At 45.7% G+C, this 12,847-nt stretch overlaps 1 protein-coding gene across 1 annotated transcript in view; it reads right to left on the bottom strand.

Annotated features, from left to right (window-relative positions):
• USP54 (ubiquitin specific peptidase 54) overlaps window positions 1-12,847 on the bottom strand; it is a 115,140-nt gene that overhangs the window by 14,084 nt on the left and 88,209 nt on the right. The window contains exons 16-19 of the mRNA XM_054728697.1: window positions 9,436-9,603; window positions 6,644-6,763; window positions 5,516-5,711; window positions 2,375-3,771 (exon numbers count right to left, since the gene is read on the bottom strand). Coding sequence (XP_054584672.1) covers window positions 2,375-3,771; window positions 5,516-5,711; window positions 6,644-6,763; window positions 9,436-9,603 — 1,881 coding nt within the window. The remainder of the gene's footprint in view (window positions 1-2,374; window positions 3,772-5,515; window positions 5,712-6,643; window positions 6,764-9,435; window positions 9,604-12,847) is intronic.

Below are 12,847 nucleotides of genomic sequence, written 5' to 3'. Positions count from 1 at the left end.
CTTGGGGTATGTCAGAGAGCCGGTTTTGGCCCGATCCCGCAGGCTAGGCCGACGGACCCCACTGGTGCATAAATTTGTGCACGGGGCCTCTAGTGTTTTTGTAAATCTTTAGGTACTATAACCATGTCAAAATTAATCTGGTCACAAAAACAGTATTCTATATTATCCTATTTATATAAAATGTCCCAAAAAGAAAAAAAAAATGTCCCAAAAAGGCAAATCTATACACAGAAAATAGATTAGAGGTTGCCTGGGCTAGGGAAAAGGGATAGGAGGAAATGGATTTATTAAATTTAAATGGGTAGTGACCACTAATGGATACAGGCTTTCTTTTTGGGGTGATGAAAACACTTTAAAATTGTGGTGATGGATGGACAACTCTGTGAATATAATAAAAACCTCTAAATTGTACAGTTTAAGTTAATTGTATCATATGTAAATTATCTATATCCTATATAATAAAAGGCTAATATGCAAATTGACTGAACGGTGGAGTGACCTGACATGCACTGACCACCAGGGGGCAGATGCTCAACACAGGAGCTGCCCCCTGGTAGTCAGTGCACTCCCACAGGGGGTGTGCTGCTCAGCCAGAAGCCAGGCTCACGGCTGGTGAGCGCAGAGGCTGCGGCAGCACTAAAGATGTCCAACAAGGGCTTAGGCCATCCCATAGGGAGCACTAAAGATGTCCAACAAGGGCTTAGGCCATCCCCAAGGGACCTCCCCGTCCCCCTCGCCCCGCCCAGAGTGCACAAATTTCGTGCACCGGGCCTCTAGTATATATATATAAGCCTAAGCAACCGAACGACCAGTCGACTGGTCGCTATGACGTGCACTGACCACCAGGGGGCAGATGCTCAACACAGGAGCTGCCCCCTGGTGCTCAGTGCACTCCCACAGCAGGAATGCCACTCAGCTGACCTACCCATCCTGGCAGCCCACCAACCCGGTGGCAGCCACTCACTCCTTCAGTAGTCCTGCAGGTCCAATCTCCGGAAAACGGGCCAGGCACCAACAGACCAGCACCGCTGGCATGATCCTAACAGTGCCACCAACCTCCTGGAATTTGGCCTCAGGCACTGCTGCCACTTCCCACTCCACAAGGAAGAAACAATATAAAAGCGGCCACCAGGTGGCTCCCGACAACTGGCGCGATTGTCATCAGGACAGATCCGGATCCCCAGCCGGCAAGGGCATTCCACTGCCTGCCGGGAGGGCTGATCATGTCTTAGCCCCATCCCCCCCTTAGGACGGGCGCCAGATGCAGGGCTCACGGGTGTGTGGCAGGCACAGAGGGGCCGGGATGAGTGGGAGCGGCAGGCAGGAGCGGCAGGCAGCATTGGAATGCAGGTTTCGGCCCAATCCCTGCAGGCCACCCTGAGGGACTCCACCTGTGCATGAATTCGTGCACCGGGCCTCTAGTATAACAATAAAGCTTTAAAAAAACCAAGTCAGAGAAAAACAAATACTATATGATCTCATATGTGGAATTTATACTCATAGAAACAGAGAATAGAATGATAGTTGCCAGGGGTTGTGGGGGAGGGGGTTGGGGAGATGTTATTCAAAGAGTATAAACTTCCAGTTATAAGTTCTGGGGAGGTATCTTTAAAAAAAAAAAATCATTGAACTAATTTTCTCTTTTTACAGGTAAAAACCCGATACTGGGATATTAAGTGACTTGTCCAAATGTATACTGACAGTTAATGATAGTTCAGGCTTTGAAATTCTTAAGTTCATCAATCTAAGCTATAAATATTCTTCATTTATTCAATGTCTAGAACTAAGTCTATAATATGCATTTAAAGTGTAGAATTCACACAATAAAATCTCATGAAAAGTCAGCGAACGGGTACCCTAAAGGCATACCACCTTGGAAATTCTAAACCTGACAGTTCCTGGAGGGATCAGGGAAGGTCTTGATATTGCTGGTTCAGTATGATCTGACAATGCCCTTTGCAGACTTGACTCAACGGGCACATCCTCACTGCAAGTTGGATCTGGAAGCTGGATTTTGGGATTAGTTTAGCTTCTAAGCCATGAAAGTCTCCCTCACCCAAGCCACACCAGTCACTCTCAAAGACATATGTGCCATTCCTTAGTGTATATTGAAGAAGCTCTAGCATATACTCAATGGTCTCTCTCTTTAGAAGAAGGGAATGGGCCCATGTGTGATGATTCTATCCCCATTCTTCACTCTAGCCAGAAAATATCTAGCCCTTGTCCTGAGTCTTTACAAATACAGTCAAAAGTTTTACTACCACCTCCTAAGCTGGGGATATTATTTGGACAGAACACCACCCCACCTCTGATCTTGTCCTCACGCTTTCAGCTTTTATAGGTCCCCCAACCCCACCCCTGGTAGCACGCTTACCTGTTTGGCTAGGTGGATGCCAGGCCACATCCTGCTGCCCCCATCCAGACCAGCCTGCTTGAGAAGCCTGAAGGCTGGCCTGGTAGAGAGACTCCAATTCTGAGGTCTCCTGCTCTGTATCTTGGTTCCAATGTGGATGAAAAAAGATGTGGTTTCTGTCTGGACAGGCTACATAAGTACGGGGATTGTTCGGGGAGGACTTCATTTCTGGCCCAGGGACCCCATGTTTAAGCTGAGAATCACAGAGCCTTGTGACATTCACCCAGGAATCCAAAGACAAGGGTGTCCCCAAGTCAACATTGCTGCCCAACTCCTTAGGCCTAGCATCTCTTACTTGAGATGGCTTCCTTTGGTACATATCTGGCTCTGCCAACCTGGGTTGTCCTCCCCAAGAAGTTTCACCATTAGGTAACCCAGAGTTCATCACAAGGGAAGGATGATCAGGAGTTTCTTCCCGGGAAGGCAGTCTGTCCCTACCATCCACAGAGGGATGCTGTTTAGCCCAAGGCCAATGGCCTTTCCCTTGACCTTGTGGGAAAGAAGGCTGAGAGTCAGGAGGAGGAGAGTTCTTCTTTCGACTATTTGGAAAACTTCTATCCTGGGAGCCTGTGCCATCCCTTGTGGTGGTGCCTTGCATCCTTTGGAACTGTTCTGTCAGAGAGCGAACAAGCCCCTTTGTGCCCGGAAACTCTGGCCTACAGGGCTCCTCTCTGCTTCCGTCCCCTTTTGACGGCAACAAAGTTGTGAGGCTTTTGGCTTGGAGGCATTGGTTAGTTTTCTGCACAGTATCAGGAGAGTGAAACACAGATGAGGAAGCAGCAGGCATTATAGGGTGGCAGGCTCTGTAAAGGGGGAGGCCAGGCTGAGCTGATGAACTTGCAGGACTACAGCTTAGGGTGTGTGCATCTCCTCTCTCACACCCAGCTGTTCCAGTTGGATGCGACCAAGGCATCACCTGGGATGAGTCAGCAGTATCCCTCTTTTCTTGAAATAGCTCTTCTTGATCAATGCCTCTTCCTTCTTGAGGAGGGAACCTGTTGCAGCTGCTGTTGTCATCCCTGTAGCCTTGCAGCTTACCCTCTTGTACATCCAATGGTTCCCAAGCATGATGAGAGTTCTTCTCAGTCCTCCCTGGTGTTTTAGGTAAGCCCTGCCTGTGGAACACAGAGGGGTCAATGCTATCTACCTCAACTGAATTAAGAAGGTTTGAGGCAGACCTACTGGGGGAGTTACGCTGTGGGGCAGAGAGGGCAGATGACTCTGAGAACAGTGATGAGTGTGACTCATGGCAGGAAGCAGATGAGTAGACGAAAGAACTGGCCCCAAACTCGGTATTCGTGTAGGGTTCCAGTTGTGCCTCCCGGGTTAACAATACTTGGAGCGGGATAGGCTGTTCACTGAAATAAAGGGAGAGAGCCAGTTGTAAGCTGTCTTGATTGACAAGATCACTTACAAAAAAAACTGTTCATTCAGTTCCAACTTCTAGCTATCCACAGAGGGAATGGTGAAAATAAATGGAAAGACAAGCACAAGTAAGTCAACAGTTCAGAGGCTCACAAGAGAAGGCACATGGTCTGCTCACACCCAATTAAATATTAATCTTCTTTATTACATGTTCTCACCAAAACTGCACTCAGTAATATTAAGTAAAGCCCTTGCCAATATTCTTTACTACCCACACAGTCCTATTCCAATCATATTTTACTTGCAAATTTAAAAAAAATTGCTAGTCCCACATGCAGATGACCTGGAAAGTAAGCAAAACCTAGAAATCACTCATACCTGGGGTCATGAGAGGCAGAACAGCCAAAAGAACCAAAAGGCCATATTTACAGGGTACATGGTGATTTGGGTTCATGGGGTTACATAAAAATCAACCATTTCAAGTATGTTCTCATAATCTGAATTTGGTTGTATTACTCACCGAGATGTTTCCCCAAAGTAAGGTACTGTGACAGTCTTGGAATTTGGGAGTGGAAGTCAGGATTAACTGTATTTACTAGTATTGGTTTCTCACTAATTGTTTTGTATTTCTGACCTAAAAATTGTGTTAGAAGAACTAAAATAAAACCCCGATCACTCACATACATCAAGTGGCATAAGTTTTCTGGAAAGAGTTTAGTTGCCTAAATTGCTTATATTCAAAACATATCTGATCAGGCTCTCATTCTGCTGGTGGAGTATACAACGGGAGAATTACATTTAAATGACAATATGCTATAAACTTTTGTGGGTACAGTCACTCAGTCACTCTTACAATATTATGGAAAATATGATATTATACTTATACGGGAAGCCTAATGAAGTCAAATAGACCTACCTGGATTTGAATTCCACGCTTGGTAGACTTATTAGCTGAATAATACTGGGTACCTTACTTATCTTATCCTCTAAGCCTGATTTCTTTATTTATACAGTATCACTAAATAATAGTCCTTATCCTAAGTTTATTGTGAGAATTAAATACAATAAAACATAAAGTGTTTAAGCTTAGTGCCTGGGCATATGCAGATATTCAAAAAACGCTAGCTGCTTTTATAATGTTTATGTTCTGAAAACTACTCAAGTTTATTAACAGCCAATATTTACTTTTACTTAAATCTATCTCTTCTAAGGAACAGCCAAATTCAAGGGCTAAATTGTGAGAACTACATTAATGGCCAGTCCTAACCATAGCAAAGCAAAACAAAGGAAATCTTCATGTCACTTCTCTATGGTTTCATCAGAGCAAGGAAGACTGTTTTCTCTGCTTCCATGAGGGACAATAAGCCACTGAAATCCCAAAATAATTCACATGGCTTCTACAACATGAAATGTAGCTTGGATTGCCATGTCTAAGAATGTCATATGTATAAATTTAATAATCGTGTTACTACACAAATCCAGGGACAAACTCCCCCACAGGAAATACGAACAAGTGGTCTATTTATTATGCTACACTTCCTGCATCTTTCCAGGAACTATTAAGAAAAGAACCAGCAGTGGGATGAGCTTTCACTGTATGTCTGACCTAAGAGAAGCTTTTTCAGAGGAGTCTTCTCTCCCCTGTAGTCGCCAAGACAATGAGAGCTCTGGCTATGGAGCACCCCAGGGCTCTTCCTCCCCTGGCAAACATGAACTACTGTGGTTCCCAGGCACTACCTTGTTGGCTGAGGGAGGGCCCCTGCCTGTGAGGGGAGGCAGGCTGAGGGCTGCGACGGCTGCTGCGATGATTGCTGCTGCTGCATGCGATCCTGCAGGCTCCGTGCTTTTCGAATACTGATTTGCAACTTCTTATCGACTAGGGCTCTGCTGTGCGTGCTAGAGCTGGCACCATGCAGGGCAAGTCTTAGTTTAGCTAAAATGCAAAAGAAAATATAGCAGAAAAAGAACACAAAATACAAACAAAAATAAAAAGAATAAAATTGAACCAAAAATGAGCAAAGATATGCAGTAAAACTCAAAATATGCAGCAGAAATGTAAGGCGTGGACCATGCATATGCTGTCAGGGCACAGAGCTGGCCCTGGCTATAAGGAACATTCGCAGAAGCCATGGAGGCTAAACAGGTTAATTCAAATTTTAAAAACAAACAAACAAAAAGTTAAACTAAAATAAATTAGGAAGGTAAACCGGTGTTTCCATCTTAGAGGTTGCCACTCTTGTCCTTTGCAACTGATCTATCCAACTCTGGTCTCCACACTCTGCTCCCAACTCCCCCTTCCCGGCAGCCAACAGGAGAAATAAGATCCACTCCTGCATGTGTCTTTACAGAACACAGGTTCTTGTGGGTCCCACTTATGAACCAGATAAAAATTCTAAGCCTTAGTCCCTTGCTGTACCCTAATGGTGTGGCACACCAGAAAGGCAGGGGAAAAACATAAAGAACCAAATATGCAGGGCAAAGTCACAGGCCTGGGAAGTCACAGCCAATTCATTCCTTCTTTCCTGCCATAAGCTGCACCTCACTAGTCAGTGACCAGAGAAAGAGCAAGCCAACCTCACATCTGAGGTCTAACTTATCCTGGGATAAGAAGGTAGGCCTGGCTGGGTAATTCATCTGTGGATTCCTGCTGAGATTATTCCAGTAAATATCCATAGGCCACAGTGTCAGTGCCTGGCACACTTACTAGTAGAACTCCGAAGAGCAAAGATAGCTAAAGGGCCTCTCACTTTGGGAGAATGAGTGAGGAGACATAAAAGCTGCTTTTATCCTACCTGAGTGACAACACTAATACCTGTTATGAAGTTAATCAAAAGTGCCATAGGCATAGTGGTTAGAGTTACTTACAGATGGCTTCGTTACAGAGAGCCAAGGCTGCAGCACAGTCTCCCTTCTGTTCCAGATGAAGTGACTCTTCAAATACTGAATCTGCCTCCTTCAGGGACCTCTCAAAGCCGTCACTCCTCCCTGAAAGGGCCAGCACTTTTCATTTTCATTACAATTGCTTCCAACTTTTCCTAGGTACTGTTGTTTCCCTTCAGTGCACAGAGATCCTTGCTGCTGAGCCTTCAGTCTACCCTTATTCCAACCATCCATTGCTATTAAGAATTCTCTGAAACATGTAGAACATCCATTTTTGCCTTAACTGACACCTTACCCAAGGCCATGAAAGAGGGTATGTCATTGTCTACCACATATTCCAACTCCAAGACCTCTTGGGCGGGGCGGGGGGGGGGGGGGAGCGGGGGGGGGGAGAGGGTACTTCAAGGAAAGAATAAAGCACTGTCTATAGCAGAAGGGTGGATTCTTATGCCTGAATTGACCTTCCTTTCCACAGTGCAACAAGATACATCTTGCCAACCAGTATCAGAACACCCCAATCTCCAAGAAACCTCAGCTGCTGTGTTAAGGCAAAAGTGGCTTCACTACTCTGGAAAGCCATCTATTAACACTTCATTCCTACCTCAACTCACAGTCCTTTCTGCACACCCTCATCTGGAAGACCAGGACACCTCTTGGGCACAGAGGGTCTACAGTTCCTAACCTTAATATATCTGTTGAACTGCCTTTGTTGTTGGTTTGAATCCACATACCTTTCATCAGCACGACTAAGTATTTACTTTTATCATGCCCTTGCTCACAAAAGTTACATTCCCATACAGAGAGCATGAGATATTCCTTCCTCCCCTGAAAGTGAATGTGTGCCAAAGCAGGTGCAGGAGAGTCCAAGTACAGAGCCAGATGAAAAAGCAAGAAAGTACTATAAGGGCAACTTTTGCAAAAGATTCCTCAAGTTTAGGTACCCATTTGCCTTAAATAACCATCAATTGGTAGTAAGCTTAATATAAGTTCATCTACAATTGGGATTAGTGGTGAGTTTCCCCAAGCTCACAAGAAAAAAAAAAATCAAAATGTCACTCATTTCTCCCATAATGTCTCAATCCTCCACTTACCTTTAGTTGGACATGGTAAAAAAGGCTCTTCCACATCCCTAACGTTCACTCCCTAATTCACCACGGCTCTTGAAGAGGAATGGGAAGGTGGTGGAAGTAGCAAGTTGGTTCTGAAGAACTTAGCATTCAGGTTCTACGCCACCTCCATAGACATAATCCCCTGACCTCCAGGCTTGAAGTTCAACCTTTATAATAACAGGTGGTGGCTACAGCCATTAAAACAAAGTTCTCTACAGAGATATAGAGAAACTATAGTTGACTAATCACTGTACTACATTTTAATTCATATCCTCTAGAATCTTAGCATTCCATTTCTTGCTTTTTCAGAAGATACTGAACCGAAGTGTATGGAAAACTGAAAATGAAATATAGCCAGAGGGATTCCATCTCAACTTTAATGTACTTACTACCCTACAGACAAAGGGAGGTAAAAAGGCAAGGGAGGGAGATAAAAGGCTCCTCTTTCAAAAGCAGCATAATCCTGAGATCCAATGCAATACAGCTTGAGGATAAACAGGAAGAAGAAACTATCCTTAGGGACAGCTAAGGAATGAGGAATTTAAAACGGATAAATACAATGCCTTGGTAAATAAAAGTCAACAATTGACTTAAATCAAAAGACTGCAAGGTTAGAGGAGAAAAGTGGCCCCCAAATTAGCCCAGGAAGCTTCTCTAAGTGTTGATAAAAAGAGGAAAGTGATCAACAGAAAGCACCCAAAATAGCACTGACTCCTGTTCTTTATGCTGGTTTAGCACAGTTTATTACATACAGGAATTCTGAATAATGAGAATAATAAATTCATTTTATTAAAAAATACACAACAGAGATATACTGTACTTTCCGGCGTACAAGACGACTGGGCGTATAAGATTTTCCTGGGTTAAAAAGTCGTTTTATACACCGGAAAATACGGTATATTGGACTATATTGATGGGATTAGATATAATGGATTAGATATATTGGACTGCCGTATTTTCCAGCATATAAGACGACTTTTTAAGCCAGGAAAATCTTATACGCCCAGTTGTCTTATACTCCGGAAAATACAGTAGGTTTTTGGGCCTATTTAAGGTAGATAGATAGCTCAGCTTTTTTTAACTGATTTGAAGGTTAGTCTCACCTGGTACAAAGTGACATCCTAAAGCAATTGAAGGAAAAAAGTGACAGATGTGGGGCAGTTAAGAAATTGAAGTAAAGCACATGAAAATCGTATGAGATTGGGAAATGGATCATCAGAGGACCAGAAGGCAATCAGGTTCTATGTTCCTAGAACATGTTTGGTAGATTGACTTCCCTAGAACTCCCGGAAATCCTGAAGGTATGTTTCTGCCCAGCAAGTAGAATTCCCCCGTCAGTGTGGCTTGCACACTGCCCTTTCCTGCTGTTTCTGAACTGTGACTAGTTTTATTTACACCTTCTATAGATGTTCATGGGAAATATTTTTCACAAACAATATACTATCTCTAATCTATAAGCCTTAAATAGATGGACCCCAAATCAGTGCCTATCTCCAATCAAGAGGCCTGTTACCTCCTATTTTAACTAACTCTCACCAAAATGGCTGAATTAAGATAAAATATAACTTTGCTAATGAAGTGAAGACAGGAAATTTATGAGCTTGAATATTTTTTTCTTCCCTCTCTTGCTGTCCCCATCACCAATAATCTAATGCTCACAACAATTACCCTGATTCTGCAGTTCATCCAAGTCCATAAAGCGGCTGGGATGAGGGTTAAACCCTTTAGCTGCCTCTAATTCCTTCTCTTGTTTCTTTCGAAGTTCCTGTTCCTGGGCCCTCCTGGCCACCTCTTCCTGCAATTCATCCAGTTCACTTTTGGCAGGTGTCTCCCCACCTGGAATGCAAGCAAAGGAGAAGGGAAGTTACCACATTTCCATAACCAAGACTAAGCCCCTGCAGCAGTTACAGCCACTGTACTGCTTTTCCCTTGGAACTCTTAGCTCCATGTGAAGTTCATGTTTTGAATACGGCTTTCCATATCAGATTCAGGGTGAGACCTGGGCTGTGAAAAATAATAATCCTAATATATAAAAACCCAGGGTCCATAGCGACCGAAGGCTCGACCGACCGGAAGTCAGTCCTGCAGTCAGTGCTGGGTTGCTGTGGCCCGGAGAGAGGCCTGGACAAAGAAGTAGGGTCTGATCCGTAGCCTCCGTGGCAGCTGTTGATCAGCCCTTGCCTCTCTCTTTCTCTCAGGGCCTGGCCAGCAGCCGCGCCTCTCTTTCTCTCCAGGCCTCCACGGGGGCTTGCTGATCAGCCCTGACTCTCTGATCAGGCCCAGAGACACTGATTGGCATAGAAACCGACCAATCAGAACCAAATCTGGGTGAAGTGTGAGGAGCCAATGGCTGCCTAGGAGGTGGAGCTTTTTATTAAAAAAAATATATTTTATTGATTTTTTACAGAGAGGAAGAGAGAGGGATAGAGAGTTAGAAACATCGATGAGAGAGAAACATCCATCAGCTGCCTCTTGCACACCCCATACTGGGGATGTGCCTGCAACCAAGGTACATGCCCTTGACCGGAATCGAACCTGGGACTCTTGAGTCCACAGGCCGACGCTATATCCACTGAGCCAAACTGGTTTCGGCAGAGGTGGAGCTTTTGACGCTGACTGGCATAAAAACCGACCAATCAGAACCAAATCTGGGTGAACTGTGAGGAGCCAATGGCTGCCTAGGAGGTGGAGCTTTTGATGCTGACTGGCATAGAAACTGACCAATCAGAACCTAATCTGGGTGAACTGCGAAGGCAGAACCTAAGGTGGGGCTGAGGAGGGGTTTTAAGGGCAACAGCTGTTTAGTGTAAGGTGTAAGAAAGCAGTTCAATTTTTTAATGACTGGTTTGGCAGAATAGTGCATATGGCTGGCTATCAGTCCAGATATAAGGATTATGTATTTTTGTCTGCCAAGAGCATCTTCTACTGCTGAAAAAGGCTACCCCCCACCCCATTTAAGCAATCCTATCCTATATAATCTATCTATACTAATAAAAGCGTAATATGCTAATTAGACCAGGTCAACCAGCCATCTTCCGGACGTCCGACTTCCTTCCGGACATAGCCATGGTGGTGGAGGCCAAGGCAGAGAGGGCAGTTGGGGGCAACCAGTCTGGCAGGGTAGGGCAGTTGGGGGCAAAATCAGGCCGGCAGGGGAGGGCAGTTGGGGGCGAGATCAGGCTGGCAGGGAAGGGCAGTTGGGGGCAAGATCAGGTCAGCAGGGAAGGGCAGTTAGGGTGATCAGGCAGGCAGAGGCAGTTAGGGGCAATCAGGCCAGCAGGGGAGAGCAGTTGGGGGCGAGATCAGGCCTGCAGGGGAGGGCCGTTGGGGGCAAGATCAGGCCGGCAGGGGAGGGCAGTTGGGGGCAACCAGGCTGGCAGGGGATGGCAGTTGGGGGCAAAATCAGGTCGGCAGGGGAGGGCAGTTGGGGGTGAGATCAGGCAGGCAGGGGAGGGCAGTTAGAGGCGATGAGGCAGGCAGAGGCAGTTAGGGGTGATCAGGCCAGCAGGGGAGAGCAGTTGGGGGCAACCAGGCCAGCAGGGGATGGCAGTTGGGGACGAGATCAGGCTGGCAGGGGAGGGCAGTTGGAGGCAAGATCAGGCCAGCAGGGGAGGGCAGTTGGGGGCAATCAGGCCAGCAGGGGAGGGCAGTTAGCGGTGATCAAGCAGGCAGAGACAGTTGGGGCAAGATCAGGCTGGCAGGGGAGAGCAGTTAGGGGCAAGATCAGGCCAGCAGGGAGGGCAGTTAGGTGTGATCAGGCATGCAGGCAGGTGAGCAGTTAGGAGCTAGCGGTCCCAGATTGCGAGAGGGATGTCCGACTGCCGGTTTAGGAGAGGGTGCAGGCTGGGCTGAGGGACCCCCCCCCCTCCCCCAGTGCACGAATTTCATGCACCGGGCCACTAGTCCTATATAATAAAAGGGTAATATGCAAATCAAACGAATGGCAGAACAACCAGTCGCTATGACGTGCACTGACCACCAGGGGGAAGACGCTCAACGCAGGAGCTGCCTCCTGCTGGTCAGTGCGCTCCCACGGGGGAAGCGCTGCTCAGCCAGAAGCCAGGCTGACGGTTGGTGAGGACAGCAGCGCAGCGGTGGTGGCAGGAGCCTCTCTGCCTCTACGGCAGTCGGACATCCCCCAAAGGCTCCCAGACTGCGAAAGGGCACAGGCTGGGCTGAGGGAACCCCCCTACCCCCCAGTGCATGATGTCATGCACCGGGCCTCTAGTAATAATAATAAAAAACACTTATTGAGTGTTTTGTAACAACATGACAACTAACATTTGTTGAGCAATTACTATAAAAGTGCACAGTTTTAAGCACTTTTACATATAGTATTCCATTTAATTCTCACAACAAACTCTGAGGTAAATACTCTCACGGCCCACATTTTAGGAATGAAGAAACTAAGTAAAAAAGAAACTAAGTTTTTAGTGTGCTGAAAAAGTATTGGCTATCTGAAGAAAAGAGAAGGGGAAATAGACTCATGCATGATCACAGTTTCTTAGAGCAAAGTTAGTCAACACAAAATAAATTAAAATGTGGGAAATAAACCAAATGTATGACTTCATTAGAAACATGAATTTCTTCTATGGGTTTCTAATTATAACCTACTCCAGCCTAGGATTTTAGAGATGTCAGCAACCTATGGCACTCATATCTAAAAGAGTTCGTGCCATTTCATTACTGCTGCATACCTCCCTTCCAGCTATCTCTAAGAACTTTAAGTGGCTCTCAAGAGAATTGGTGGTCAGACTAGCAATGTTCCTGGTCTCATCTCTACAGGCTGACACATAGTATTCTGTCCTCCTCTCACTAGTAAGTTGGCCAGATCTATATCCAGAAGGTCATTAAATCAGAAAATAGTTAGGTTTCTGCCCACACACCCTATTCTAACAGAACAGGAAAAAAAAAGGGGGGGGGGGTGGAGATAAAACACATCTTTCAGATAAGGCTGATCTCTAAGTTAGGAGCTCCCAGAACTCCTCATCAGACTACATGATACTATATCCTCACCATCTTTACTCAGGCATTCCAAAGTCTCCATGTTGAGGAGACTGCCTAGTTATCAATTTTCAGC

This window comes from Eptesicus fuscus, chromosome 17 (genome assembly GCF_027574615.1).
Source record: "Eptesicus fuscus isolate TK198812 chromosome 17, DD_ASM_mEF_20220401, whole genome shotgun sequence".
NCBI classification, from domain to species: Eukaryota; Metazoa; Chordata; class Mammalia; order Chiroptera; family Vespertilionidae; genus Eptesicus; species Eptesicus fuscus.
Note: the sequence above shows the minus strand (reverse complement) of the source record. Positions and strands in the feature narration are given on the sequence as shown.